Raw genomic sequence first — 27,524 nt, forward strand, 5'->3', positions numbered from 1 at the left:
CTCCGCTCTGGACTCAGCAGCCTCTTGCGGGAGGAAGTCCACCGGCGTCGGCGAAGCGCCAGAACGAGCCCAGCACTCGAACAACTCCGCCATGGATTCAGCAGCCTCTTGCGGAAGGTGATCCACCGGCGGCGGAGGAGTTCCAGCAGAAGCGGCGGTGTTATCCCTGCAACAAAGCGGTCCACATCAAAGCCCGATGCCCGGATCGTGCGCGGTCGGGCTAAGGAGCCCCTCAAGGCCAGCGGTCCCGAGCTGCGGACAAGGTAACCCGTTTAGCGGCATCCTCCGATGGCTACCGCTCAGCCGGGGCGACAACCCTTCGCGGGACGTCTCCTGGAGAACCTGGCCGGGCTGCATCGGCAATAGCGGCGGCCATCCATTTGATCCCGGCAGAGAACAGCGGAGCGGCGGCCGGAGCAGATCTTGTCCGGCCATCAGCAGCGGTGCTCGGCAAGCGGTCGGCTTGCTACAGCAAGCTGCTGTTGTCCCCCTGGCCCGACCTGATATGGTCTGGCCAGTGGAAGTGCTCCCAGGACGCGGGATGCAGGCAGCGGCGGGGGAGGAGAAGCCGCGATTCCGGCAAGCTGCCAGAGCCGATTTGATTTGGGGGGAGGGTCGGGGTGTGCGGGAGGTGGGTGTTTTGCCTTGTTTGGAGGAGTCTAAGCTCCTCAGAAGCGACCGGAGCCCCACCATCTAAGCCGGCTACCCTGTGCCGAAGCCCGGTGCTGTTGTGGCAGTCACCCGGAGCTCGCCCGTAGTGGCGGCGGAAGAGCCGCGATCCCGGCAAAGTGCCGGAGCACTTTCTGAGTGGGGGGAGGGACAGTGTGTGCGGGAGGGGGTTATTTTTTCGGGTTTGAAAGGAGCAGAGTTTCTCCTCGAGGACCTGGAACCCGTGTCCTGCACCGATTTCCCTGTGCCGAAACCGGGAGCTGTTGCGGCAGTTGCCCGGAGCTCACCGGCCAAGATGACGCCGGTGGCGGCCACTCCAGTCCCCCTGCAATTGGGACCAACGAAGGCGGCGGTCTCTGCGGGGACCAGCGAGGTAAGCCAGACCAAGTCGCAGACTGACCCTGACTTATTTTTCTCTATGACTGCACCACGTTGTTTCACTATAGGGGTGACCGGGGGGTGGCAGGAGATAGGGGCACCAGGGGAGGGGAAGGAAGGGCAGCTTGTAGGGCAGCTAGGCTTTCCCATTATCCTGGGGGAGCATCAAGGGGACTCTCAGTTAAGAGCCCCACTGTTGCAGCCTTGCTATGGGCTGGAGGTATCAGGGGATGTGGCAAAGTTAGACCACCCCAGGGTTACCTACCAGCCAGGAGCTAAGGCGGGTCCATCGCACCAGCAACACTGAGCTCGTCTCTGGTAATGGGGGCACAGCTTCAGGGAGAGGGGCTAGTCCCGTTAGCACCCAGCTCTAGGGTAGGATTGCCTGGGAGAGGGTTGGGTGGGCCAGTGGGAACCAGGGAAAAAAGGCAGCAAGTGAGCCAGCTAGATTTCCCCATTACCCTGGCAGAGCATCAGGGGTCTCTCGGTTTAGAGCCCCACTGTTGTCGCCTGGCTATGGGCTGGAGGTATAAGGGGCAGTGGCAAAGTTAGACCACCCCCAGGGTACCTGCCAGCCAGGAGCCAAGGCAGGTGCTTCTGCACCGGTGCCCCTGGGCTCCTCTCCGGTAATGGGGAGGCAGTGTCAGGGAGATGGCCTTACTCAGGTGTCCTTAGTATTGTATTGTATTGTATGTCTTTATTTATATAGCGCCATTAGTGTACATAGCGCTTCACAGTAGTAATACATGTGGTAATCAAATAAACAACAGATAATATAAATAACAGATCATGGAGATAAGTGCTTTAGACATAAAAGTAACATTTCGGAAGAGGAGTCCCTGCCCCGAGGAGCTTACAGTCTAATTGGTAGGTAGGTAGAACGTACAGAGACAGTAGGAGGGAGTTCTGGTAAGTGCGTCTGCAGGGGGCCAATCTTTATGTATCCTGTGTTCAGAATATCCACAGTGCTATTCATATGCTTCTTTAAGCAAGTGTGTCTTAAGGTGGGTCTTAAAGGTGGATAGAGAGGGTGCTAGTCGGGTACTGAGGGGAAGGGCATTCCAGAGGTGTGGGGCAGTCAGTGAAAAAGGTTTAAGGCGGGAGAGGGCTTTAGATACAAAGGGGGTAGAAAGAAGACATCCTTGAGAAGAACGCAAGAGTCTGGATGGTGCATAGCGAGAAATTAGGGATGAGATGTAAGGAGGGGCAGAAGAGTGTAAAGCTTTAAAAGTGAGGAGAAGAATGGAGTGTGAGATGCGGGATTTGATCGGAAGCCAGGAGAGGGATTTCATGAGGGGAGATGCTGAGACAGATCTAGGAAAGAGTAGAGTGATTCTGGCAGCAGCATTTAGGATAGATTGCAGGGGAGACAGGTGAGAGGCAGGAAGGCCAGACAGCAGGAGGTTACAGTAATCAAGACGGGAGAGAATGAGGGCCTGAGTCAGAGTTTTAGCAGTCGAACAACAGAGGAAAGGGCGTATCTTAGTTATATTGCGGAGGAAAAAGCGACAAGTTTTAGAAATGTTTTGAATGTGAGGGGCGAATGTGAGAGAGGAGTCGAGTGTGACCCCTAGGCAGCGTGCTTGGGCTACTGGGTGAATGATTGTAGTTCCAACAGTAATGTGGAAGGAGGTAGTAGGGCCAGGTTTGGGAGGAAGTATGAGGAGCTCTGTTTTAGCCATGTTGAGTTTAAGGCGGCGGAGGGCCATCCAGGATGATATAGCAGAGAGACATTCAGAAACTTTGGTTTGTACAGCAGGTGTAAGGTCAGGTGTTGAAAAGTATATTTGTGTGTCGTCGGCATAGAGGTGATAATTAAACCCAAAAGATGTTATTAGGTCACCTAGAGAGATTGTGTACAGAGAAAATAGAAGAGGTCCCAGGACAGAGCCCTGGGGTACCCCCACAGAGAGTACCCAGGTTAGGACTAGCTAGGGAGAAGCGGAGTGAGGGAAGGCTGCAGGTAGGTAGTCAGCACGAGGTCTCAGTAGGAGAAGATGGGCTAGTGGTAGCCGAGGAGGAAAAGCAGCAGGTATGGCAGCTAGAGTTCCCCATTACCCTGGCGGAGCCTCAGGGGGTCTCTCAGATCAGCAACCCCCTGTTGCAGTCTGGCTATGGGCTAGAGGTATCATGGGCAGTGGCAAGCTTGTGCCACCCCGGGGATACCTGCCAGCCAAGAGCTAAGGCGGTTGCATCTGAAGAGATGCCCCATGGCTCATTCCTGGTTAGGAGGAGACAAGTTCAGGGAGGTAGGTGCACTCAGGTAGGCCCTGTGTCTAGGTTAGGATTGCCTAGGGGGAAGCAGAGTGAAGGTGGGCTGCAGGGAGGTAGTCAGCAGGAGTCATCAGCAGTGGCTGAGGTGCTGAGCCTAGGGGAGGCTAGGCAGGGAGGAACTGTGGAGCAGGGGGAGATAGGAGGTCAGTGGGGTGTCAGGCAGCTGGTAGAAGGTAGGGATGGGCTAGTGTCATGGTAGAGGGGGTTTGGCCCGGTATTAAAGGGGTTACACCCCATTAGGCCACCCCCTGCACTCACTTGGGAAGCAAGGGGTTAACTGGACTGCGGTCCAGTAATGTGTTTTTACCCTGCTTCAGCACCCAAATGTGTATTCCCCTGTAAATGTGTATTGTTCCCATTCCAGTGTCTGCACCAACACACACTGGGATTGATGCGGGAGGGAAAGGGTTAATAGTTAAGGAGTGATTATAGCCCTTTGTTCCATTTTCCCGCCTTTGCAGGCTCCATTTTGCAGCTCCCCATAGGTCGCCGTTGCAGCTCCATGCGATCTTATGGGGAAACTGGCGATTTGGGCCCATTTTCATCAGAAGACCTGCAGGTGGCGCCCGAGAGGAGGAGCAGCGGTTCCCCATTGTAAGTCAATGAAGCCATTCATTTCAATGGGGATTCCTCGACGCCGACCTCCAGGAACGGGTTGGCAGCCATCCAAATCGCAGACCACAGAAGCAGATACATTGTCTAAAAAAGTGCATTTATCACATTAGGTCAAGTTCAATCACAATTGGCATGGAAACTTAGGTTCTAGGGCACCCAGGAATAAAATTCCTTTTGCCCCTAGACCCTAGGAACCCCCACACTCGACCACCACCGGGTCCGAGGATTAAGGACCCCCGTAAAGGGTCGCGCTCGCCACGAGGGTCGCGCCATTGGCTCTAATGGGAGCGGAGGTCCCATTGAATCCTATGGCGGCGCCGGCCCCGGCCCATGCATTTCCTATGGAGGGGCCGGCCATATTGATTCTAATGAAGGAAAGCCGCGTGGCCAAGTCTGAAAGTGAGAAAAGAATACCTATATCTCCGGTTCTGTGAGTACCAGAGGGCTGGGATTTTGGTCGCAGGTAGTCACTGATCCGGCATGACTGTATGGCCATTTCCAGCCCTCTCCGATCAACCAGACGGAGTATGGGCAAATGTGGAAATTGTGATTTCCCCATTGACTTCAATGGCGGGGTTGCTCCATTGAAAGCCTATAGCGGCGGAGCCCATTGATTTCAATGGGAGAGTGAAACGCAGAGATTTCTTTGAGCTCATAGCGGAGAATCCTGCATTAAAGTTAACAGGGGATTTTAACTGTTTTTTTTTATCTCCGGTTCTGGGGGTCGTGGAAGGCTGATATTTGGCCACTATGGCAAAGGTCCTCCGGCATGAGAACCTGGTAAATTTCAGCCCGCTCAGACCCACAGAACGGATTATTTTAATATGTGTAGATATTAAAGAATGTATTGTATTTTGGGTCCAGGGTAAAAGCCAGGGAAGGCTAGGGCCCATATGGTATGTTAATGCTCAGGGGGGAGACAAATGGTCTACAATAAACCCCCTGATCAAAGGCTCCCCCACCCTGCTTGTGTATGCTAGCACAAAGGAAAGCAGGACGTGGGTACTTTATGATAAGTGTTGTGTTTCACACCTTGGAACAACGGGTTTCCTATCCCAAGCAGACTGGGCGACGCCAGTCTTGTGGGAGGGCGGCTAGGGAAATAAGCCCGATTAGAATAATGTCCACCCAGTGGGCAGGTATTACTTTGCCTCTCAAGTGAGGTGGCAAGGAGGGATTGGGTGCTGAAAATTGTCCTACAATGACTTGCACTCAATGCCAGGGTATAGGATTAAAATCACATATAAACCAGTGTCAGCCCTATACCCAGTGTTTTTTCGTGTCTTTCGTGATGTCTTCATTTGAACCTGTATTGCTGAATGAATTGCCAATCCTGTATCTGATTGCTTCATTGTCCAACCCTTAAGTAAGTGTCCATTTCTTGTCTGTTATTTGTATCATCTTGAGTGTCCTTAAGGAATAAACTATATTTATTATATCTAAGTCATGTTCAATTCAACCCAGATATTTGGTGTATATTATACCCTGTCACAAGCTACCGTGACAGCTAGGAAGGCAGGAGGTCCCTTGTTCTGACTTGCCAAGAGTGACCCACATGACAGATTCCCCAGGGTTCCCAGAGGTGGGGCCACGGGGAGGTAGGCAGCCAGGGCTAGGTGGGTACAGCAGAGGGTTCTGTCCCCAGGGCAGCCAAGGGTAGCTACAGGGAGGAAGGGCAGCACAGTGGAGGGGAGAGGGGTGATGCTGGCCCTAGCAGCAGTGGTGGTAGCAGGTGCTTATTTCCTGGCCTTCAGTTTTGAGAGGGCAGGAGCAAAGCATCTGGGTACCAGGAACCCCAGTACAGGGTACTGGGGGATTGCATTGTCCCAGGAGGCAAAGGAGAGGGTAGTAGTCAGCATTCCAGGTGGTTTGTGGAATCCAGAAGTGATGCCACTGGGGTGGGGACTGCCCTAGAGCCAGGGAGGAGAGGCATAGGTATAGTAGAGCAGCTACAGGTGGGCACAGGGCCTCGGTCAAGTTCACGGCCAATTGGCGTGGGAACTTTTGTTCTAGGGCACCCAGAAATAAAATTCCTTTTGCCCCTAGACCCTAGGAACCCCCACACTCGACCACCACCGGGTCCGAGGATTAAGGACCCCCGTAAAGGGTGGCGCTCGCCACGAGGGTCGCGCCATTGACTCTAATGGGAGCGGAGGTCCCATTGAATCCTATGGCGTCGCCGGCCCATGCATTTCCTATGGAGGCGCCGGCCATATTGATTCTAATGGAGGAAAGCCGCGTGGCTTTGAAACGGCTAAGTCCGAAAGGGTATAAAGTGTAAACCTATATCTCCGGTTCTGTGAGTATCAGAGGGCTGGGATTTTGGTCGCATGTAGTCCCTGCTCCGGCATGACTGCATGGCCATTCCCAGCCCTCTCCAATCAACCAGACTGAATATGGGCATATGTGAAAATTGTGGTTTTCCCATTGACTTCAATGGCGGCGTTGCTCCATTGAAAGCCTATAGCGGCGGAGCCCATTGATTTCAATGGGAGAGTGAAACGCAGAGATTTCTTTGAGCTTATAGTGGAGAATCCTGCATTAAAGTTAATAGGGGATCTTAACTGATTTTTGTATCTCCGGTTCTGGGGGTCGTGGAAGGCTGATATTTGGCCACTATGGCAAGGGTTCTCTGGCATGAGGACCTGGCAAATTTCAGCCCGCTCAGACCCACAGAACGGATTATTTTACCATGACACTCATGTGCATGAAATGCCCAGGGGGCTGCTACTACATAGGTGAGACAGGACAGGGGCTAAACAAGATAATGAACCTGCATCGCCACAGCATCATAAGCGGAACAAGAGATAGTCCTGTCGGCGAACATTTCTCTGACTGGCCATAAGATGAACGATCTGAAGGTGGCCATACTCAAAGGTAATCTTAGAACACCGAAAGAGAGACGGTTGCATGAATACAAATTTATGAAACGGTCCGGGACACTGACCAGTGGCCTAAACTGAGACCAGTTTCATGAGCCACTACACAAGAGAACTCTTTCCATGAGTGCTAAAGGCCATGTCTATACTGTGCTATATGTATGCACACACAGCTGTCTCTTACACATACACATGTACACTGGCGACACACTTTATTCGAGCTTGGCTAGTTCCACGAATTCGGGTATACCCGGGTGCATTGAGGTTTGTGACTGTTTTCTACCCGAGTGCATTGAGTTATTTTCCAGGCAGGGATTGAAGCATTTTATTCCCGCTGGCTGCAATACTGCACAGTATATATATATATACTGCATTACAATTCATGAATTTATGCCATCTGGTAGACACGCGAAGCATTGCAACCTATTAAATCCTAATCATTATCATTTAACAGATCAGCCGCCCATCAGCCAGGCATGAACCCAGGCTGGGAAGGCAAATGCAACGGGGCTTGTCAGAGGTGAGGAGCGGCGCATTCCAGGTATCTGCCAGGTACATACCGGGTATTTGCTCGAATAAAGTGTGTCGGTGCAGTACAATGTAATTCTATCCCTACATACCAATGGGGACCACATAATACTCTCACACACATTTATACTGCAGTAATGCAATACCCTCTTACATTTCAACACCCAGCAACAACATTGGAATACACTCCCCCTCCACACACACCTTTTGTAAAATGCTATATACACTGTGGGTGCTTAATAAATGTATATTTATACACATATACACACACAGGGACCATTTAACACCTAAAGTCATAAATCCCATACTGCACAGGGGGGAGGGATAGGTTTCATCCACAGATCACTGGTTGTTTTAAAGTAAACCCCTTGCCTGCTTTATCCATTGTATCACCGCCGGAAGAGATCAGTGTATCTCGAACGCTCGCACAAATAAAAGCATTTTGTTAGCCACAAAACGGTATCGTCTATTTGTTTTTGATAATTAAGCTCAGCTAACACGGTACAGAGATATAGATACACACGCCGAGTACACAGGCCCCCAGCATTGTGTGCGTATGTATACATATATCCATGTGTCTCACATACAATGTTCTGAGCGGCCGATACAGAGGTCTTTTCCCGTGTTATCTGCATGTTTTGTCCCGTCACACTTGGCACTTTATCCCATACAGCTTGTTACGTTTGTGAATTAGGTTTTTCAGGGCCTGTGTTTTTAGCCCTGTTTTAATTATTTTCTTTTGTTCTCAATAAATTGTGTTTCACTTTACGGTAACCTGAGTGCTTGTGTAGGGATTATTTTCGGCCCATATATGTGTGTGTGCATATATGTATACACACACACACACGCCTGATGGGGTTACCCAAGAGCTGCTCCCCTCTGCACAGAAGCAGCATGCTAAGGGTTAACGTGTGCTTGCACTACGTGGAACGTGAACCCCACGCACAGGATTGTTAATGAGCCAAGAGGACAAAGAACTTTGTATTCGCAGCTGCTTTCAATCTGAACCCTTTCAGTGTACATCTGCGTCGCCCCAAAGGTGGACAGCCTTTGGCGCAGCTAAAGGGTGTGAGCCGATTGCTGCCGTTTGGTGATGTTAAAGCTTCTCTATTTCAATCAAACTCACCAGACTTTTATTCCCTGTACCCAATTTTCCAACTCTATCTGTATAACCTCTGTTCTTTTAATGTAACTATGTATTATTATAACTCTGTCCCCAGGACATACTTGAAAATGAGAGGTAACTCTCAATGTATTACTGCCTGGTAAAAGATGTTTATAAATAAAATACACACACACACACACACACACACACACACACACACACACACACACACACACACACACACACACACACACACTTATGTAGGTTCTCTTATTCCATGTAATATTATTGATGGTGATGGACTAATAATAATAATAATGATGATAATAATAATGTCGGGCCCCCAGGCTTCCGTCACATCCCTCACCTTCAGAGCCACGTGTCGCTCCCCTCTCATGGTCCTGAACACCTCCCCGTACACCCCCTCGCCCACCTTCACACAGCAGCCGAGCTGAGCGGCCGTCAGGCAGCGAGAGAAAGGCACCGGCCCGTCCTGCCCACACTCCTCATACACCTTCTCAGCATCACTGAGATCCTCGGGGGCGGGGAGGGGAGAGAGCAGGAGCTGCGGGGGGGAGAGAGAGCACTGAGATCATCACAGGCCGCGGGGGAGAGAGCAGGAGCTGCGGGGGAGAGAGAGCACAGATCCTCGGGGGCGGGGAGAGAGCAGGAGCTGCGGGGGAGAGAGAGAGCACTGAGATCATCACAGGCCGCGGGGGAGAGAGCAGGAGCTGCGGGGGGGAGAGAGCACAGATCCTCGGGGGCGGGGAGGGGAGAGAGCAGGAGCTGCGGGGGAGAGAGAGAGCACTGAGATCATCACAGGCCGCGGGGGAGAGAGCAGGAGCTGCGGGGGGGAGAGAGAGCACAGATCCTCGGGGGCGGGGAGAGAGCAGGAGCTGCGGGGGAGAGAGAGAGCACTGAGATCCTCGGGGGCTGGGAGGGGAGAGAGAGAGCACTGAGATCCTCGGGGGCAGGGAGGGGAGAGAGAGCACTGAGATCCTCGGGGGCTGGGAGGGGAGAGAGAGAGCACTGAGATCCTCGGGGGCAGGGAGGGGAGAGAGAGAACACTGAGATCCTCGGGGGCTGGGAGGGGAGAGAGAGAGCACTGAGATCCTCGGGGGCTGGGAGGGGAGAGAGAGAGCACTGAGATCCTCGGGGGCTGGGAGGGGAGAGAGAGAGCACTGAGATCCTCGGGGGCTGGGAGGGGAGAGAGCAGGAGCTGCGGGGGAGAGAGAGCACTGAGATCCTCTGGGGCTGGGAGGGGAGAGAGCAGGAGCTGCGGGGGAGAGAGAGAGCACTGAGATCCTCGGGGCGGGGAGAGAGCAGGAGCTGCGGGGGAGAGAGATAGCACTGAGATCATCACAGGCCGCGGGGGAGAGAGCAGGAGCTGCGGGGGGGAGAGAGAGCACAGATCCTGGGGGGCGGGGAGGGGAGAGAGCAGGAGCTGCGGGGGAGAGAGAGCACTGAGATCCTCTGGGGCTGGGAGGGGAGAGAGCAGGAGCTGCGGGGGGGAGAGAGAGCACTGAGATCCTCGGGGGCTGGGAGGGGAGAGAGCAGGAGCTGCGGGGGAGAGAGAGCACTGAGATCCTCTGGGGCTGGGAGGGGAGAGAGCAGGAGCTGCGGGGGGGAGAGAGCACTGAGATCCTCGGGGGCTGGGAGGGGAGAGAGCAGGAGCTGCGGGGGAGAGAGAGCACTGAGATCCTCTGGGGCTGGGAGGGGAGAGAGCAGGAGCTGCGGGGGGGAGAGAGAGCACTGAGATCCTCGGGGCGGGGAGAGAGCAGGAGCTGCGGGGGAGAGAGATAGCACTGAGATCATCACAGGCCGCGGGGGAGAGAGCAGGAGCTGCGGGGGGGAGAGAGAGCACAGATCCTGGGGGGCGGGGAGGGGAGAGAGCAGGAGCTGCGGGGGAGAGAGAGAGCACTGAGATCCTCGGGGGCCGCGAGGGGAGAGAGCAGGAGCTGCGGGGGAGAGAGAGAGCACTGACATCCTCGGGGGCCGCGAGGGGAGAGAGCAGGAGCTGGGAGGGAGAGAGAGAGAGCACTGACATCCTCGGGGGCCGCGAGGGGAGAGAGCAGGAGCTGCGGGGGAGAGAGAGCACTGAGATCCTCTGGGGCTGGGAGGGGAGAGAGCAGGAGCTGGGCGGGAGAGAGAGCACTGAGATCCTCGGGGGCTGGGAGGGGAGAGAGAGAGCACTGAGATCCTCGGGGGCAGGGAGGGGAGAGAGAGAGCACTGAGATCCTCGGGGGCTGGGAGGGGAGAGAGAGAGCACTGAGATCCTCGGGGGCTGGGAGGGGAGAGAGAGAGCACTGAGATCCTCGGGGGCTGGGAGGGGAGAGAGAGCACTGAGATCCTCGGGGGCCGCGAGGGGAGAGAGCAGGAGCTGCGGGGGAGAGAGAGCAGGAGCTGCGGGGGAGAGAGAGCACTGAGATCCTCGGGGGCTGGGAGAGAGCAGGAGCTGCGGGGGAGAGAGAGAGCACTGAGATCCTCGGGGGCTGGGAGGGGAGAGAGAGAGCACTGAGATCCTCTGGGGCCGCGAGGGGAGAGAGAGAGCACTGAGATCCTCGGGGGCCGCGAGGGGAGAGAGAGAGCACTGAGATCCTCTGGGGCTGGGAGGGGAGAGAGCAGGAGCTGGGCGGGAGAGAGAGCACTGAGATCCTCGGGGGCTGGGAGGGGAGAGAGAGAGCACTGAGATCCTCGGGGGCCGCGAGGGGAGAGAGCAGGAGCTGGGAGGGAGAGAGAGCACTGAGATCCTCTGGGGCTGGGAGGGGAGAGAGAGAGCACTGAGATCCTCGGGGGCCGCGAGGGGAGAGAGCAGGAGCTGGGAGGGAGAGAGAGCACTGAGATCCTCTGGGGCTGGGAGGGGAGAGAGCAGGAGCTGCGGGGGAGAGAGAGCACTGAGATCCTCTGGGGCTGGGAGGGGAGAGAGCAGGAGCTGCGGGGGAGAGAGAGCACTGAGATCCTCGGGGGCTGGGAGGGGAGAGAGAGAGCACTGAGATCCTCTGGGGCTGGGAGGGGAGAGAGCAGGAGCTGGGCGGGAGAGAGAGAGAGCACTGAGATCCTCGGGGGCTGGGAGGGGAGAGAGAGAGCACTGAGATCCTCGGGGGCTGGGAGAGAGCAGGAGCTGGGAGGGAGAGAGAGCACTGAGATCCTCGGGGGCTGGGAGAGAGCAGGAGCTGGGAGGGAGAGAGAGCACTGAGATCCTCTGGGGCTGGGAGGGGAGAGAGCAGGAGCTGGGCGGGAGAGAGAGAGCACTGAGATCCTCGGGGGCTGAGAGGGGAGAGAGAGCACTGAGATCCTCGGGGGCTGGGAGAGAGCAGGAGCTGCGGGGGAGAGAGAGCACTGAGATCCTCGGGGGCTGGGAGGGGAGAGAGAGAGCACTGAGATCCTCGGGGGCCGCGAGGGGAGAGAGAGAGCACTGAGATCCTCTGGGGCTGGGAGGGGAGAGAGCAGGAGCTGCGGGGGAGAGAGAGAGCACTGAGATCCTCGGGGGCTGGGAGGGAAGAGAGAGAACACTGAGATCCTCGGGGCGGGGAGGGGAGAGAGAGAGCACTGAGATCCTCTGGGGCTGGGAGGGGAGAGAGAGAGCACTGAGATCCTCGGGGGCTGGGAGAGAGCAGGAGCTGGGCGGGAGAGAGAGCACTGAGATCCTCGGGGGCTGGGAGGGGAGAGAGAGAGCACTGAGATCCTCGGGGGCTGGGAGGGGAGAGAGAGAGCACTGAGATCCTCTGGGGCTGGGAGGGAAGAGAGAGCACTGAGATCCTCGGGGGCTGGGAGGGAGAGAGAGCACTGAGATCCTCGGGGGCTGGGAGGGGAGAGAGAGAGCACTGAGATCCTCTGGGGCTGGGAGGGGAGAGAGAGAGCACTGAGATCCTCGGGGGCTGGGAGAGAGCAGGAGCTGGGCGGGAGAGAGAGCACTGAGATCCTCGGGGGCTGGGAGGGGAGAGAGAGAGCACTGAGATCCTCGGGGGCTGGGAGAGAGCAGGAGCTGGGCGGGAGAGAGAGCACTGAGATCCTCGGGGGCTGGGAGGGGAGAGAGAGAGCACTGAGATCCTCGGGGGCTGGGAGGGGAGAGAGAGAGCACTGAGATCCTCGGGGGCCGCGAGGGGAGAGAGAGAGCACTGAGATCCTCTGGGGCTGGGAGGGGAGAGAGAGAGCACTGAGATCCTCGGGGGCTGGGAGGGGAGAGAGAGAGCACTGAGATCCTCGGGGGCCGCGAGGGGAGAGAGAGCACTGAGATCCTCTGGGGCTGGGAGGGGAGAGAGAGAGCACTGAGATCCTCGGGGGCTGGGAGGGGAGAGAGAGAGCACTGAGATCCTCGGGGGCTGGGAGAGAGCAGGAGCTGCGGGGGAGAGAGAGAGCACTGAGATCCTCGGGGGCTGGGAGGGGAGAGAGAGAGCACTGAGATCCTCGGGGGCTGGGAGGGGAGAGAGAGAGCACTGAGATCCTCGGGGGCTGGGAGGGGAGAGAGAGAGCACTGAGATCCTCGGGGGCTGGGAGAGAGCAGGAGCTGCGGGGGAGAGAGAGAGAGCACTGAGATCCTCGGGGGCTGGGAGGGGAGAGAGAGAGCACTGAGATCCTCGGGGGCTGGGAGGGGAGAGAGAGAGCACTGAGATCCTCGGGGGCTGGGAGGGGAGAGAGAGAGCACTGAGATCCTCTGGGGCTGGGAGGGGAGAGAGCAGGAGCTGCGGGGGAGAGAGAGAGAGCACTGAGATCCTCTGGGGCTGGGAGGGGAGAGAGCAGAAGCCGGGGGGGAGATCACGGAGATCCCCGGGGGCTGCGAGAGGAGTGAGCGGGAGCTGTGGGAGGGGGAGAGAAAGCACTGAGATCTCGGGGGCTGGGAGGGGAGAGAGCAGAAGCCGGGGGGAGGGGAGAGCACGGAGATCCCCGGGGGCTGCGAGAGGAGTGAGCGGGAGCTGTGGGAGGGGGAGAGAAAGCACTGAGATCTCGGGGGCTGGGAGGGGAGAGAGCAGAAGCCGGGGGGAGGGGAGAGCACGGAGATCCCCGGGGGCTGCGAGAGGAGTGAGCGGGAGCTGTGGGGAGGGGGGGGGTGAGAGAAAGCACTGAGATCTCGGGGGCCATGAGAAGACATAGCAGGAGCTAAGGGGAGAGAGAGCACAGTGTGACGGTGAGGGGGTAACCAGGCTCAATAATAAAAGGTTAAGCCCGCTTGGTTACACCTGATCCGTGTTTTGGGGTCATACAGTGTCAGCCCTTGGACCTGGCTGTCGTGTATGTATTACTGTCACTGTGTGTAAATTATGCGACAAAGAATTTTTGTGTTTCGCCTTTCATGGGGTGTCAGCAAGCACAGACCGCGGGGCTGGGAGGTTCACGGGGGAGACTGCGGGGCTGGGAGGTTCAGGGTGGGGACCGCGCGGCTGGGAGGTTACGGGGGGGAGACTGCGGGGCTGGGAGGTTACGGGGGGAGACTGCGGGGCTGGGAGGTTACGGGGGGGAGACTGCGGGGCTGGGAGGTTACGGGGGGGAGACTGCGGGGCTGGGAGGTTACAGGGGGGAGACTGCGGGGCTGGGAGGTTCACGGGGGAGACTGCGGGGCTGGGAGGCTCAGGGTGGGTTTTGCAGAGAAAGTCTTGTCTGATTGTGGCTACAGTTGTGTGAAAAAGAAAGTACACCCTCTGAATTTCATGGTTTTACATATCAGGACATAATAACAATCATCTGTTCCTTAGCAGGTCTTAAAATTAGGTAAATACAACCTCAGATGAACAACAACACATTACATATTACACAGTGTGCGTGTATGTGTGTGTGTATGACATATTACACCGTGTCATGATTTATTTTACAAAAATAAAGCCGAAATGGAGAAGCCATGTGTGAAAAACTAAGTACACCTTATGATTCAGTAGCTTGTAGAACCACCTTTAGCAGCAATAACTTGAAGTAATCGTTTTCTGTATGACTTTATCAGTCTCTCACATCGTTGTGGAGGAATTTTGGCCCACTCTTCTTTACAACGTTGCTTCAGTTCATTGAGGTTTGTGGGCATTTGTTTATACACAGCTCTCTTAAGGTCCAGCCACAGCATTTCAATCGGGTTGAGGTCTGGACTTTGACTAGGCCATTGCAACACCTTGATTCTTTTATTTTTCAGCCATTCTGTTGTAGATTTGCTGGTGTTCTTGGGATCATTGTCCTGTTGCATGACCCAATTTCGGCCAAGCTTTAGCTGTCAGACAGATGGCCTCACATTTGGTATACAGAGGAGTTCATGGTCGACTCAATGACTGCAAGGTTCCCAGGTCCTGTGGCTGCAAAACAAGCCCAAATCAATCCCCCCTCCACCACCGTGCTTGACAGTTGGTATGGGGTGTTTGTGCTGATATGCTGTATTTGGTTTTCGCCAAACATGGCGCTGTGCATTATTGCCAAACATCTCCACTTTGGTCTCATCTTTCCAAAGGACATTGTTCCAGGTGTCTTGTGGTTTGTTCAGATGCAACTTTGCAAACCTAAGCCGTGCTGCCATGTTCTTTTCAGAGAGAAGAGGCTTTCTCCTGGCAACCCTTCCAAACAAACCATACTTGTTCAGTCTTTTTCTAATTGTACTTTATTTATTTATAAAATGTTTTACCAGGAAGTAATACATTGAGAGTTACCTCTCGTTTTCAAGTATGTCATGTCATGTACGTACTGTCATGAACTTTAACATTTAACATGCTAACTGAGGCCTGTAGAGTCTGAGAAATAACTCTTGTGTATTTTGCAATTTCTCTGAGCATTGCACGGTCTGACCTTGGGGTGAATTTGCTGTGACGTCCACTCCTGGGAAGATTGGCAACTGTCTTGAATGTTTTCCACTTTTGAATAATCTTTCCCATTGTAGAATGATGGACTTTAAATTGTTTGGAAATGCCCTTATAACGCTTCACCGATTGATGGGCAGCAACAATTGCTTCTCTAAGATCATTGCTGATGTCTTTCCTCCTTGGCATTGTTTTAACACACACCTGAATGCTCCAGACCAGCAAACTGCTAAAACTTCTGCTTTTATAGAGGTGGTCACACTTGCTGATGATCAATTAATCAAGGGCATTTGATTAGCAACACCTGTCTGCTACTTAGCATCTTAATTCCTATGGAAGCAGTAAGGGTGTACTTAGTTTTTCACACATGGCTTCTCCATTTTGGCTTTATATTTGTTAAATAAATAATGACACTGTGTAATATGTCATGTGTACACACACACACACACACACACACACACACACACACACACACACACACACACACACAGTAATATGTCATGTACACACACACACACACACACACCGTGTAATATGTCATGTACACACACACACACACACCCACACGGTGTAATATGTCATGTACACACACACACACACACACACACACACACACACACACACACACACACACACACACACACACACACACACTGTAATATGTCATGTACACACACACACACGGTGTAATATGTCATGTACACACACACACGCTGTAATATGTCATGTGTTGTTGTTCATCTGAGGTTGTATTTACCAAATTTTTAGACCTGCTAAGGAACAGATGATTGTTATTATGCCCTGATATGTAACACCATAGAATTCAAAGAGGGAGTACTTTCTTTTTCACACCACTGTATGTAGAGGGGTCCTCGAGTTACAGGATACCCCAAAGATGTACCCGTGAATCCGGTAAGATTCTAGGATACATCGAAGCACAGTGCTCCGGTTAAAATCCTACCCTGGAAACGTTCTTACGACTCACCACTAACGCTTGAGCTGCCCACAAACAAGACAAGACCCCGGCCCTGAGGTGGGAAGGTATAACACCACACACCCGCAGCAGCGGAGGCGCGACAGGAAGGCGGATAGTCTTGCGTAGCCGGGTCTGGGTTGGAGAGTGTAGGAGATGCGGTATACTTGCCGTGTCCTTGGATTGGAGAGAGCAGGATAGTAGGGGTCCGTAAGCCGTGGTCTGTGATAGTAGAGAGCAGCGTAGTCCGAGTCCGTATGCCGTATGAGAGTAGAGTAGTCCGAGTCCGTATGCCGTGTTCAAGGGTAGGAGAGATTGCAGTAGTCAAGGGTATGCCAACGTCCAAAATCCAGAAGAGTCCACAAACAAGCCGAGTCGGTACACAAGAGGAAACGAAACTAGAGCACTGCACAACAGAAGTGAGCTTCACGAGGCTACGTAGGATTATGCTGAGCAAAGCATGGGAGGAAGCAGGAAGTATTTACAGACAGGGCAGACCAATGCGGACAGGGGGCGGAGCGGAGGCGCAGCCCCAGAAGGCAGGCATGGGAGAACTTGCCACGCAGCTGGGGATCGCTGCATGTCAATCGCTTGTGAGGCGTTCAGGGGCGGGGCCAGGTTCCGTGTGGCAGCTAGAAGAGCTGTGGGTGCGCTCTGTAATGAGAGAGGGGGAGCGCACATGGGCAGGAACAGAGGAAGCAGCAGCAGGTAAGGAGGGAACACGTCGCAAAGAAAGTGTTCCCCGATTCCTTACAGTACCCCCCCCCCCCCCCGAGGATCGGCCCTTTACGGCTTACGTGGGAACCTAGCGTGGGACCGCCTTAGTAAGCCGGGAGCATGGATCTGGTGAAGTGGTACCCAGGAGCGTTCTTCGGGTCCGAAACCCTTCCAATGCACCAGGAATTAGACTCCTCTGGAGTATCTGGAATCAATAACCAACTGGATCTCGAACTCTTCCTGTCCCTGAACCATGACCGGAGATGGTCTAGGCGCGACATCAGGGAACTGAAAGCTCCGAACTACTGGTTTCAATAAAGAGACGTGAAAAACTGAAGGGATCTTCATCGATGGAGGCAGTTGGAGGCGATACGCCACAGGGTTGACCCGTTCCAAAATGCTAAAGGGCCCCAGGAATCTTGGAGCCAGTTTCATCGTAGGCGTCTTCAACCTTATATTCCTTGAAGATAGCCATACCTTGTCTACTGGCCTATATCTGGACGCCCTTTGACGGTGACGATCCGCCTGTCCCTTCTGTCTGAAGACTGCCTCCTGGAGAGTTTTTTGAATTTTTATCCAAGAGTTTTGAAGAAAATTTACCCTGGAGTCTGCTGCCGGGACTCCAGAGAGATTGGATGAGATAGGAAGACGAGCTGGGTGAAAGCCATGGTTTATAAAGAAGGGCGACTCCTGGGTGGACTCGTTCCTAAGGGAGTTGTGAGCGAATTCAGCCCATGCGAGTAGATCTACCCAGTTATCTTGCGAGTTGGAAATGAAACACCTCAGGTATTGCTCAAGAGATTGATTCGTTCTCTCTGACCATTGGTTTGTGGATGGTATCCAGAGGAAAAAAAAGAAGTGAAATATGCAGTCTTTGGGCGAAGGCGCACCAAAACTTCGAGACAAACTGATCCGCGGTCGGAAACAATGGAAATTGGTACTCCGTGGATACGGCAGATTTCCTTCACAAAAATGTCTGCTAGGGTAGCAGAATTAGGGAGACCTTTAAGTGGTATAAAATGAGCTTGCTTCGAAAATCTATTTACAATGACGAGGATGGTATTCATACCGTTAGAGTGTGGGAGTTCGACAATGAAGTCCATAGAAAGGTGCGTCCAAGGATGATCCGGGATAGGCAAAGGGCGACGAAGACCAGACGGCTTGTCGCGAGCGGACTTGTTTCAGGCACAGGTGGAACAGGAACTGATGAATTATTTTTTATTTATTTTTTTACTTTCATTTTATTGAGTTTTAAGTAAACGGCATAACAACATATCGTAATTTTACACGTTTCTGGTTCTTCCAAATAGTCATACCACGATTATCACGCCGTGGGGAGATTCCCGGACATACAACATATAACAGACAGGGGAAGGGAGAAAACGATAGGAGAAAAAAAAAAGGGGAAGGGTATGGGGGAGAGGTCACGGAGGCAGCCTTTTCCTGTATTCGTTCTTCCAAATATCCCTGCAACCTAGGGTGAGGGGGTTCCTGCCTTCTTCGTCTACGTGGGGGGGGGGGCTACTGCTGTCACCCATATCTCCCACTGCCGTTAAACTCCGCTCAAAGGAGAACTCACCTGAACCTATTAGAGCCATATGGTGGCATTGCTCACCCCCTGGATATCTGTCTGCGCCAACCAAGGCAGCCAGACCTTTTGGAAATTTGGGCGTGTGTCTTTAACCAAACTCGTCAACTTTTCCATCTGGCAAACAAACCAAATCATGTTCTGAATTTTATCTAGTGATGGAACTGATGAATTCTTTAATGTCCTTCAGCATGTTTGGCCGCCAAAACGTGCGTCTGATTAGATCCAAAGTTCTCTTGGTACCTGGGTGACCGGCAGATTTAGAGGAGTGACCCCACTCGAGGATTTTCCAGTGGAATAGTGGAGCAGCATATAAGCATCCCTCAGGCGCCTCCATACCCTCAGGAATGAGTGTTTGAGACTCCAATATCTTATTCAGTATGTCAATTTCTTAGAGGAGAACCCGCAGGGGTGCAACTTATCCTGAGGAGATCGCTGTAGAGGGAGAGGGGGGTTGGCCCGGTATTAAAGGGGTTGTACCCCATATGGCCACCCCCTGACCTCACCAGGGAGGCAAGGGGTTAACTGGACTGCGGTCAAGGAATATGGCTTACACCTTGTCATGTCAGGAAACTGTATGTTCCCCTGTTCCCATGTTTCATTATAATCCTGTATTTTAATGTTTTAAAGTGCATTTCTGTATCTCCAGTTCTGGAGGTCGCAGAGAGTTGAAATGTGGCCAATATGTGGAGTCACTGTAGGCATTAAAAACTGGCAAATTTCGACCCACTGAGCCCACCAGAATGGAACTTATTAATATGTGTAGATATTAAAGTGTATATGTATGGTATTTTGGATCTGCTCTGAAAATGCAGACTCCATCTGCTATGCTAATAGGCAGTGGTTGACAAATCACCAAAAAATCTACTCGCCACACAAAAAAATCTACTCGCCACCTAGTACCAAACGTGTGCTGCTTGGGCCAATATTTACTCGCCCGGGGGTTAAATCCACTCGCCCGTGGCGAGCAAATGTATAGGTTTGTCGAACACTGCTAATAGGTCATGAAGGGCAGCCGGATGATTGAGCATAGGCACTGTGATCAAAAGTTAACTGCCCTGATTGTTTACACTAGGAACCAAGTACTAATCAACAGACTCTGCCACTCTAATTGTTACCTGAGGGCGGAGAATCATCAAACTGGAGTGGTTTGTAAGTGTTATGTCTACACCTACAAACAATGCAGATCCTACCAGATACTTCATTTGGTAGACTGGTCGTCGACCCTGATTTAATTATGGGGCTACAGAAATAAGACCCTCAGAGTCCCAGTACACATGGGCTAATTAGCTGGGGGGCATGGGTTAATCTGTGTCTCCACGTTAGGGATTGGATACAGGTAATTGTTCACCAATAGCCTGCATTCAATGTTAAGAATAGGGTTACACAGGTATATAAACTGTGTCAACCCTACAGTTTTTAGTTGTGCTTCTGATTCCACCTGGAATGTCACCGGATTGCTGGAGAATTGCTAGCTGATACTTCTCCATTCCCCAACCCTAAGTAAGTGTTACCTTCTTGCCTGTTAATTGTACTATATTGCTGTGTTCACCTTTTTAAGGAATAAATATATTTTATTATATCTAAGCCTCGTTCAGTTCAACCCAGATATTTGGTGTTCATTATATCTTGTCATAAGCTACCGTGACAAGCTCCTCTGAGAGAGAATGACTCCTGCTCCGATATCCCAGGCGTCTACTTCCAAAGTGAAAGGGAGAGTAGTGTCTGGATGACGTAAGATTGGGGCGGAAAAAAATGCCTTCTTGAAAGAGTCGAAGGCCAGGCATGCTTGGGGGGGAACAAGAAGAGGGATCCGCTCCTTTCTTGGTCAGGGCAGTAATGGCAGCCACAGTGGCGGAGACATTACGGATACATTTACGGTAATAATTGTCGAAACCAAGGAACCGCTGAATTGCCTTGAGAGAAGTGGGTTGGGGCCAATCTACGGACTTAAGTTCATCAGGATCCATAGCGAACCCGGCATCAGAAATTATGTACCCTAAGAAAGAGGTAGAGAGAGGTCTGGTGGACCATACACTTCTCCATCTTGGCATAGAGATGGTTCTTGCGAAGACGAGAGAGGACTATCTTAGTGTAATGAATATGTTCAGAAAGGGACTTAGAAAAGATGAGAATGTCACCAAGGTACACAATGATGAAAGCATTAAGGACATCACGAAACACCTCATTCACGAACTCCTGGAAAACCGCAGGTGCATTACAGAGTCCGAAGGGCATAACTAAATACTCGTAATGGCCGTCACAAGTATTGAAGGCCGTCTTCCATTCATCTCCTTGTTGAATGCCAATAAGATTATAGGCCCCACGGAGGTCAAGCTTTGAGAAAATGGTAGCGCCTTGCAAGAGGTCAAAAAGTTCTGAAATCAGAGGCAACGGACAGCAAGAAGGGGTTAATTCAAATTGAATGTCACATTGGTTTAAGAACCCGCGGCACCCATGTGGGTCACCAGCATAGCGATTGGGAGTAGGGAGCCGTCGCTCCAGAGGTATATTGGGCTCCGGTCATGGTCTGAGAATACGAGTGAGGCTGATGGAACGAAATTGTGGCGATCTTTTGGGCCAAGGAGGTGACTTGGTTGTCGAAAAGCTGGAGATGCTCGGTAATGGGGGACAGAGCTGGGCCCACCTCAGGGGGGTCTATGTTTGTTGGGCTCAGCATACTGTAACGCTCGCGCTGCCCACAAACAAGACCCCAGCACTGAGGGGGGACGGTATAACACCACACACCCGCAGCAGCGGAGGCGTACCTGGAAGCGGATAGTCTTGCGCAGCTGGGTCTGGGTTGGAGAGTGTAGGAGATGCGGTATGCTTGCCAGGTCCTAGGATTGGTATGCCAAAATCCAAAATCCAGAAGGGTCCACAAACAAGCCGAGTCGGTACACAAGAGGTTAACTGCAAACGAAACTAGAGCACTGCACAACAGAAGTGAGCTTCACGAGGCTACGTAGGATTATGCTGAGCAAAGCATGGGAGGAAGCAAGAAGTATTTACAGACAGGTCAGAGTAATGGGGGCAGGGGGTGGAGACGCGGCCCCAGCGGAGGCTGGGATAGGCTGCAGGAGAACAAGGCAGGCATGGGAGAACTTGCCACGCAGCTGGGGATCGTTGCACGTCATCGCGTGTGCGCGCCGCGCGGGACAGATGCACGACGCGTGCGGGGGGCGGGGCCAGGTTCTGTGCAGTAGGTAGAAGAACTGCAGGTGTGCGCACGCTCTGTAATGAGAGAAGGGGTGCGCGCATGAGCAGGAACAGAGGCAGCAGCGGCAGGTAAGGAGGGAACACGTCACAAAGGACATGTAACCCGATTCCTTACAACCGCCAGGGTTCCCTGCTTCCGCACAGACCAGAAAGGTAAAAATGGGGCAAAGGGGATCATGGTATCCCCAGCATAAGGGGGGATGCCCAGTTCATGCCCAGTCACCCTGACCCGGGTGTAGGGGTTAAGGGGGTGCTCCAGCTATGTGATAAAGCTGTGAGGATTTTATTTGTGTGTAAAGTCTAAAGTCAGGTTTCTACAGTGTGGCCGGGATGAGGCTAGTAAGAGTAGAAAGTATATCATCTTATTCCATCCCTGACACCAGAAAGGGGACATAGACATTTTTAGCACAAGATACAGGGGAGAAGTATATTTTATTAAAGGTTTATGTTTAATAGGTATATGTACATATAACCTGTATATGAAATGTGGGATTTCCAAGTCCGGGGTTCCGAGAGACCAGAATCCCACCAAGCTTGGTGCCACCGAGTCTGCTCAGGTCCCGGAGTTGAAAGCCTCAGGAATGCCAAGGTGTTAGAACAGGAGGAGCACTGTAGTTATACTTTAGTACCCATGTCCGGGTCTAACAAAGGGCTATCCGGCAACCATTTGCCCTGCCCCAGACTCTGCGGAGCCTGAGACAGCGGGGGTGGGGAAGGGCCTCAATATGCTAAGAGGCAGAGGTGCCAGGTTGGCGTATGCCCCTTAGCAGCATTGGAAAAGGTACGCACCCGGCATCAGAATACCGGCAAATATGTGATAGGCTGGCAGGGAAATTTCCACGCGCTGATTGGCTGTAGTGGTTTGTGAATGGGACTCCAAAACCTATAAGAAACCTTGCAGCCAATCAGGACAGCAGATTCTAAGCGGAAAACCATCAGAAGCAAAATCAAGATACGAAAAAGATGCTCTGAGAGAAATAGACGCGAGCCGGCTTCAGGGATTTCAAGGCGAGACATTGTCTAAGTCCTGCTTTTCAGGGGCAAAGTTTTGAGAACGGGACATAGCGAGCGTGGCTGGGACTGCGCCGAGGTGGAGTTCCAGGACGTTTGTGAGAACCTCCCGGTCATTGGAAAGGACTCGTACAGACGTCGTTTGTTAACATTTCGTTCTAGGAATGTTTCGTTCGTTAGCCCAGATCCCAGCAAGTGTGTTTTCATTGCAAATTGTGACACATTGTGTACGTCTTTTCGTGGAATAAATTACAATTTATTTTACCGCCTTGTCTTGCTCAATCATATGATCCCGGTATAAAAGGTGTTAATAACCCTGGCCTCCCGTGACACTGAGATCCCCGGGGGGCCATGAGAGGAGAGAGCAGGAGCTGGGGGGGAGGGGGTGAGAAGAGCACTGATCAACAGAGGCCACGGGGGAGAAGAGGGGAGAGAGCAGGAGCTGGGGGGGAGGGGGTGAGAAGAGCACTGATCAACAGAGGCCACGGGGGAGAAGAGGGGAGAGAGCAGGAGCTGGGGGGGAGGGGGTGAGAAGAGCACTGATCAACAGAGGTCACGGGGGAGAAGAGGGGAGAGAGCAGGAGCTGGGGGGGGAGGGGGTGAGAAGAGCACTGATCAACAGAGGCCACGGGGGAGAAGAGGGGAGAGAGCAGGAGCTGGGGGGGAGGGGGTGAGAAGAGCACTGATCAACAGAGGCCACGGGGGAGAAGAGGGGAGAGAGCAGGAGCTGGGGGGGAGGGGGTGAGAAGAGCACTGATCAACAGAGGCCACGGGGGAGAAGAGGGGAGAGAGCAGGAGCTGGGGGGGAGGGGGTGAGAAGAGCACTGATCAACAGAGGCCACGGGGGAGAAGAGGTGAGAGAGCAGGAGCTGGGGGGGAGGGGGTGAGAAGAGCACTGATCAACAGAGGTCACGGGGGAGAAGAGGGGAGAGAGCAGGAGCTGGGGGGGGGGTGAGAAGAGCACTGATCAACAGAGGCCACGGGGGAGAAGAGGGGAGAGAGCAGGAGCTGGGGGGGGGGGGTGAGAAGAGCACTGATCAACAGAGGCCACGGGGGAGAAGAGGGGAGAGAGCAGGAGCTGGGGGGGAGGGGGTGAGAAGAGCACTGATCAACAGAGGCCACGGGGGAGAAGAGGGGAGAGAGCAGGAGCTGGGGGGGAGGGGGTGAGAAGAGCACTGATCAACAGAGGCCACGGGGGAGAAGAGGGGAGAGAGCAGGAGCTGGGGGGGAGGGGGTGAGAAGAGCACTGATCAACAGAGGCCACGGGGGAGAAGAGGTGAGAGAGCAGGAGCTGGGGGGGGGGTGAGAAGAGCACTGATCAACAGAGGCCACGGGGAGAAGAGGTGAGAGAGCAGGAGCTGGGGGGGGGGGGTGAGAAGAGCACTGATCAACAGAGGCCACGGGGGAGAAGAGGTGAGAGAGCAGGAGCTGGGGGGGGGGGTGAGAAGAGCACTGATCAACAGAGGCCACGGGGGAGAAGAGGGGAGAGAGCAGGAGCTGGGGGGGGGAGGGGGTGAGAAGAGCACTGATCAACAGAGGCCACGGGGGAGAAGAGGGGAGAGAGCAGGAGCTGGGGGGGAGAGGGTGAGAAGAGCACGGATCAACAGAGGCCACGGGGGAGAAGAGGGGAGAGAGCAGGAGCTGGGGGGGGAGGGGGTGAGAAGAGCACTGATCAACAGAGGCCACGGGGGAGAAGAGGGGAGAGAGCAGGAGCTGGGGGGGAGGGGGTGAGAAGAGCACGGATCAACAGAGGCCACGGGGGAGAAGAGGGGAGAGAGCAGGAGCTGGGGGGGAGGGGTTGAGAAGAGCACTGATCAACAGAGGCCACGGGGGAGAAGAGGGGAGAGAGCAAGATCTGGGGAGAGAGCGAGCACAATCCTCACAGGCCGCGGGGGGAGGAAAGGGGAGGGAGAAAGAACACTTAACACAGGACGAGGTGCAGGATCGAGGGTGTGAGGGGGAGGTGGAGGAGCGAGGGCGAGGTGGGGGAGGTGAGGAGGGCGAGGTGGAGAGGGGGCGGAGTGGGGAGGGAGAAGGGAGAGAGGGACGGGAGAAGGGAGAGAGGGGAGAGGGGAGTGAGAGGGGGGGAAAGTAAGAGGGGGGAGGGAGAGAGGGGGGAGTTGGGAGTGGGGAGGGCGAGGTGAGGAGGGCGAGGTGTAGAGGGGGCGGAGTGGGGAGGGGTGGAGGTTATTACCAGTGATGAACGCTGTGAGGCCAGAGATAAGTTGAGACTCAGAGGAGATGGGAAACCCAAGCGATTGCTTCTATTCGCCGGACGGACAGACTGCAGGCCCGCTTCCACTGAGGGAGAGAGGAGAGCGGGGGTAAGAGAGGGGTGGGGAAGAGGGAATGGAGGCAGGGGAGAATTAGGAAGGGCGGTCGCGCGATGACATGGAAGAGGAGGGGGACAGTCACACGAGGACAGGGGGGACGAGGGGGATGGTCACGCGAGGACAGGGGGGAGGAGGGGGACGGTCACACGAGGACAGGGGGAGGGTGTAGGAGGGCGAGCAAACATTCATTACCTGCGGTGGCAGAAAAGAGAAGAGACCCCCCCACCCCCCTCCTCTTCTGACCTTTCTTTTTGCGGTGCAGAGACAGAGCAGCACGGATGCGAGCCCAGCACTGTCCCCCTCTCCGGGGGTCTCGCAGGGTGAGCGTTCCCGGGGACAGACTCAGGTTCAGGACTGCGGAGGAATCCATGAACGAGGAGGCCAGGAGGGAGTTAGAGAGCAATAGAGAGTGCGAGAGAGCGCTGCAGCCAGAGACATCCTGAGAGAGAGAAAAACAGAGGCATGAAATTCCACGCTGCTCTCCAGAAAACGCTTCTACTCCCCCTACACAAGCCCTCCTGTGCTTCCCTCCCCCCAGTACTCTCCTTCCCCCCCCCCAAGAGCCCTCCTGTGCTTTCCTCCCCCAGTACTCTCCTTCCCCCCCCAAGAGCCCTCCTGTGCTTCCCTCCCCCCAGTACTCTCCTTCCCCCCCAAGAGCCCTCCTTTGCTTCGCTCCCCCACACATACTATTCTTCCCCATTTCCTTACTCCACCCCCCAAGAGCCCTCCTGTGCTTCCCTCCCCCCCGTACTCCACATCCCCATTTTCCTACTCCTCCTCCCCCCCAGGAGCTCTCCTGTGCTCTCGCCCCCCCACCCAGGGGCCCTCCTGTACTCCCCCTCACCTGCTTCCGCCTCTGCACAGATGTCTCACAGTCTCCTCGGAAGGAGATATGTTGCTGAGGCTTGGTTGCATTTTGGGGGCGGTTCCCCCATCTCTTGGCGCTGAATCCGCTGATACAGACTTTCCTCCCGGTGCCCACTGCCTCCTGCAGGGGGGCAGCACCACGTGTGGTCTTTTTCCTGGGGCAAGCCAAGTCTGGGGTCCTGGCTCCTGTGTGCACCGCTGGAGCAGCACTGCCTGTAACTAGCGGGAGAGTCTCTATCCCCCTGGTCGCCGCAGATTCTCTGCTCTTCTTCGGAAGTAATTTACTCACTAAGCTGGAGTCCAGATAAACCACTGGCTGCATGGTCCTAAGCCAGGAGACCGTTGCAGGCTGGGGCTCCTCCACCTGGGTACCTGCCCCGGGCTGGGGCTCCTCCACCTGGTTACCTGCCCTGGGCTGGGGCTCTTTACCCTCATTACATTCCCCGGGCTGGGGCTCTATCCTCTGGTTACATTCCCCGGGCTGGGGCTCTATCCCCTGGTTACCTGCTGACTGTGTGATGGACACTCTGCTCTTCTGAAGGTGTTTACTCACTGAGCCAGAGTCCAAACAAACCATTGGCTGCATCCTCCTGACCCTCCAGGAGCTTCCCGGGTCTGGAGAGACACCCCCCAAAGACACACCCTGAGGACCACTAAGGACAGCCCCCAACAGAACCTGAGCACCTGCCCCTCTTATACTATCTATTGGGGTCTCCGATGGCTTCTCAACTCTCCTAATGCTCTCTCTTGGGGTCTCATCACTGCTCTGGTCTCTGTACACCTCCTCATTTACCTCTTGTGCGGTCTCTCCTTTTAAGTCAGAGAAGAGCTCTGAGCTGGTGCAGAACACACTGTTCTTGTCCTGTACATGGCACTGCGGTGACAACTGGTGGCTCTGGCTGTAGGACCCCTCAGAGATACATATGACGGACTGAGATGTGGATGGTGACAGCGCAACAGGAGAAAGAGACGGCAAAAGGTAACAAGGAGGAGACGTTGCGGCTCTCTGGGACACGATAATCTTGTATCTCTTCACTCCGGTCAGGGGTCTCAAGCCCATTGTGTCTTCTTTTAGCACCAACGGTGGGCTCAAGGGTAGAAAGCCTGCCACCCTGTCATTGTCACCATCATCTCTACCATGTATATTATTGACAGATCGCAGACTGCGTGTCACCCTGCTAGAGTCCCTTCCTCTGCTCTCTGCACTCTCCGGTAATGGCTCCTGCCTGCTCCCTGTGTGAGGCCTCGCCTCTTCCTCAGTCCCAGGCCTCTGAGTGCAGCTCCTCACCACACTCTCCTCCAGGCCCTCGCAGAAGGACAGTTGGATTACGGAGGTGTTTGTGCTCGGCCGGGATCCCAGCAGCACAGAGGGGGTGCTAGAGAGCAGGGGGGCTTTGTTCACAGGGCTGTGGACCGTGTCAGCGCTGGAGTTCTGGATGAGGCTGGGATTTCCACACACCTTGCGCCTCTTCCTCAGTGACTGGGCGCAGGTAACAAAGTCACAGGCAGAGTCAGGAGACATGGGAGTGAAATGTACCTGCAGGGGGGAAATCAGCGGACATCCAGTGAGAATTAAACCTATTTATACTGTATCTGTGCCT

General features: G+C 54.2%; 1 protein-coding gene across 1 annotated transcript in view; it reads right to left on the reverse strand.

The window, feature by feature from the left end:
* Nucleotides 1-27,524, reverse strand: part of HASPIN (histone H3 associated protein kinase) — a 79,032-nt gene that overhangs the window by 13,736 nt on the left and 37,772 nt on the right. Inside the window, exons 4-8 of the mRNA XM_075583825.1 lie at nt 26,600-27,460; nt 25,901-26,566; nt 25,300-25,495; nt 24,918-25,024; nt 8,816-9,013 (exon numbers count right to left, since the gene is read on the reverse strand). Coding sequence (XP_075439940.1) covers nt 8,816-9,013; nt 24,918-25,024; nt 25,300-25,495; nt 25,901-26,566; nt 26,600-27,460 — 2,028 coding nt within the window. The remainder of the gene's footprint in view (nt 1-8,815; nt 9,014-24,917; nt 25,025-25,299; nt 25,496-25,900; nt 26,567-26,599; nt 27,461-27,524) is intronic.

This window comes from Ascaphus truei, unplaced genomic scaffold (assembly GCF_040206685.1).
Source record: "Ascaphus truei isolate aAscTru1 unplaced genomic scaffold, aAscTru1.hap1 HAP1_SCAFFOLD_388, whole genome shotgun sequence".
Classification (NCBI taxonomy): domain Eukaryota; kingdom Metazoa; phylum Chordata; class Amphibia; order Anura; family Ascaphidae; genus Ascaphus; species Ascaphus truei.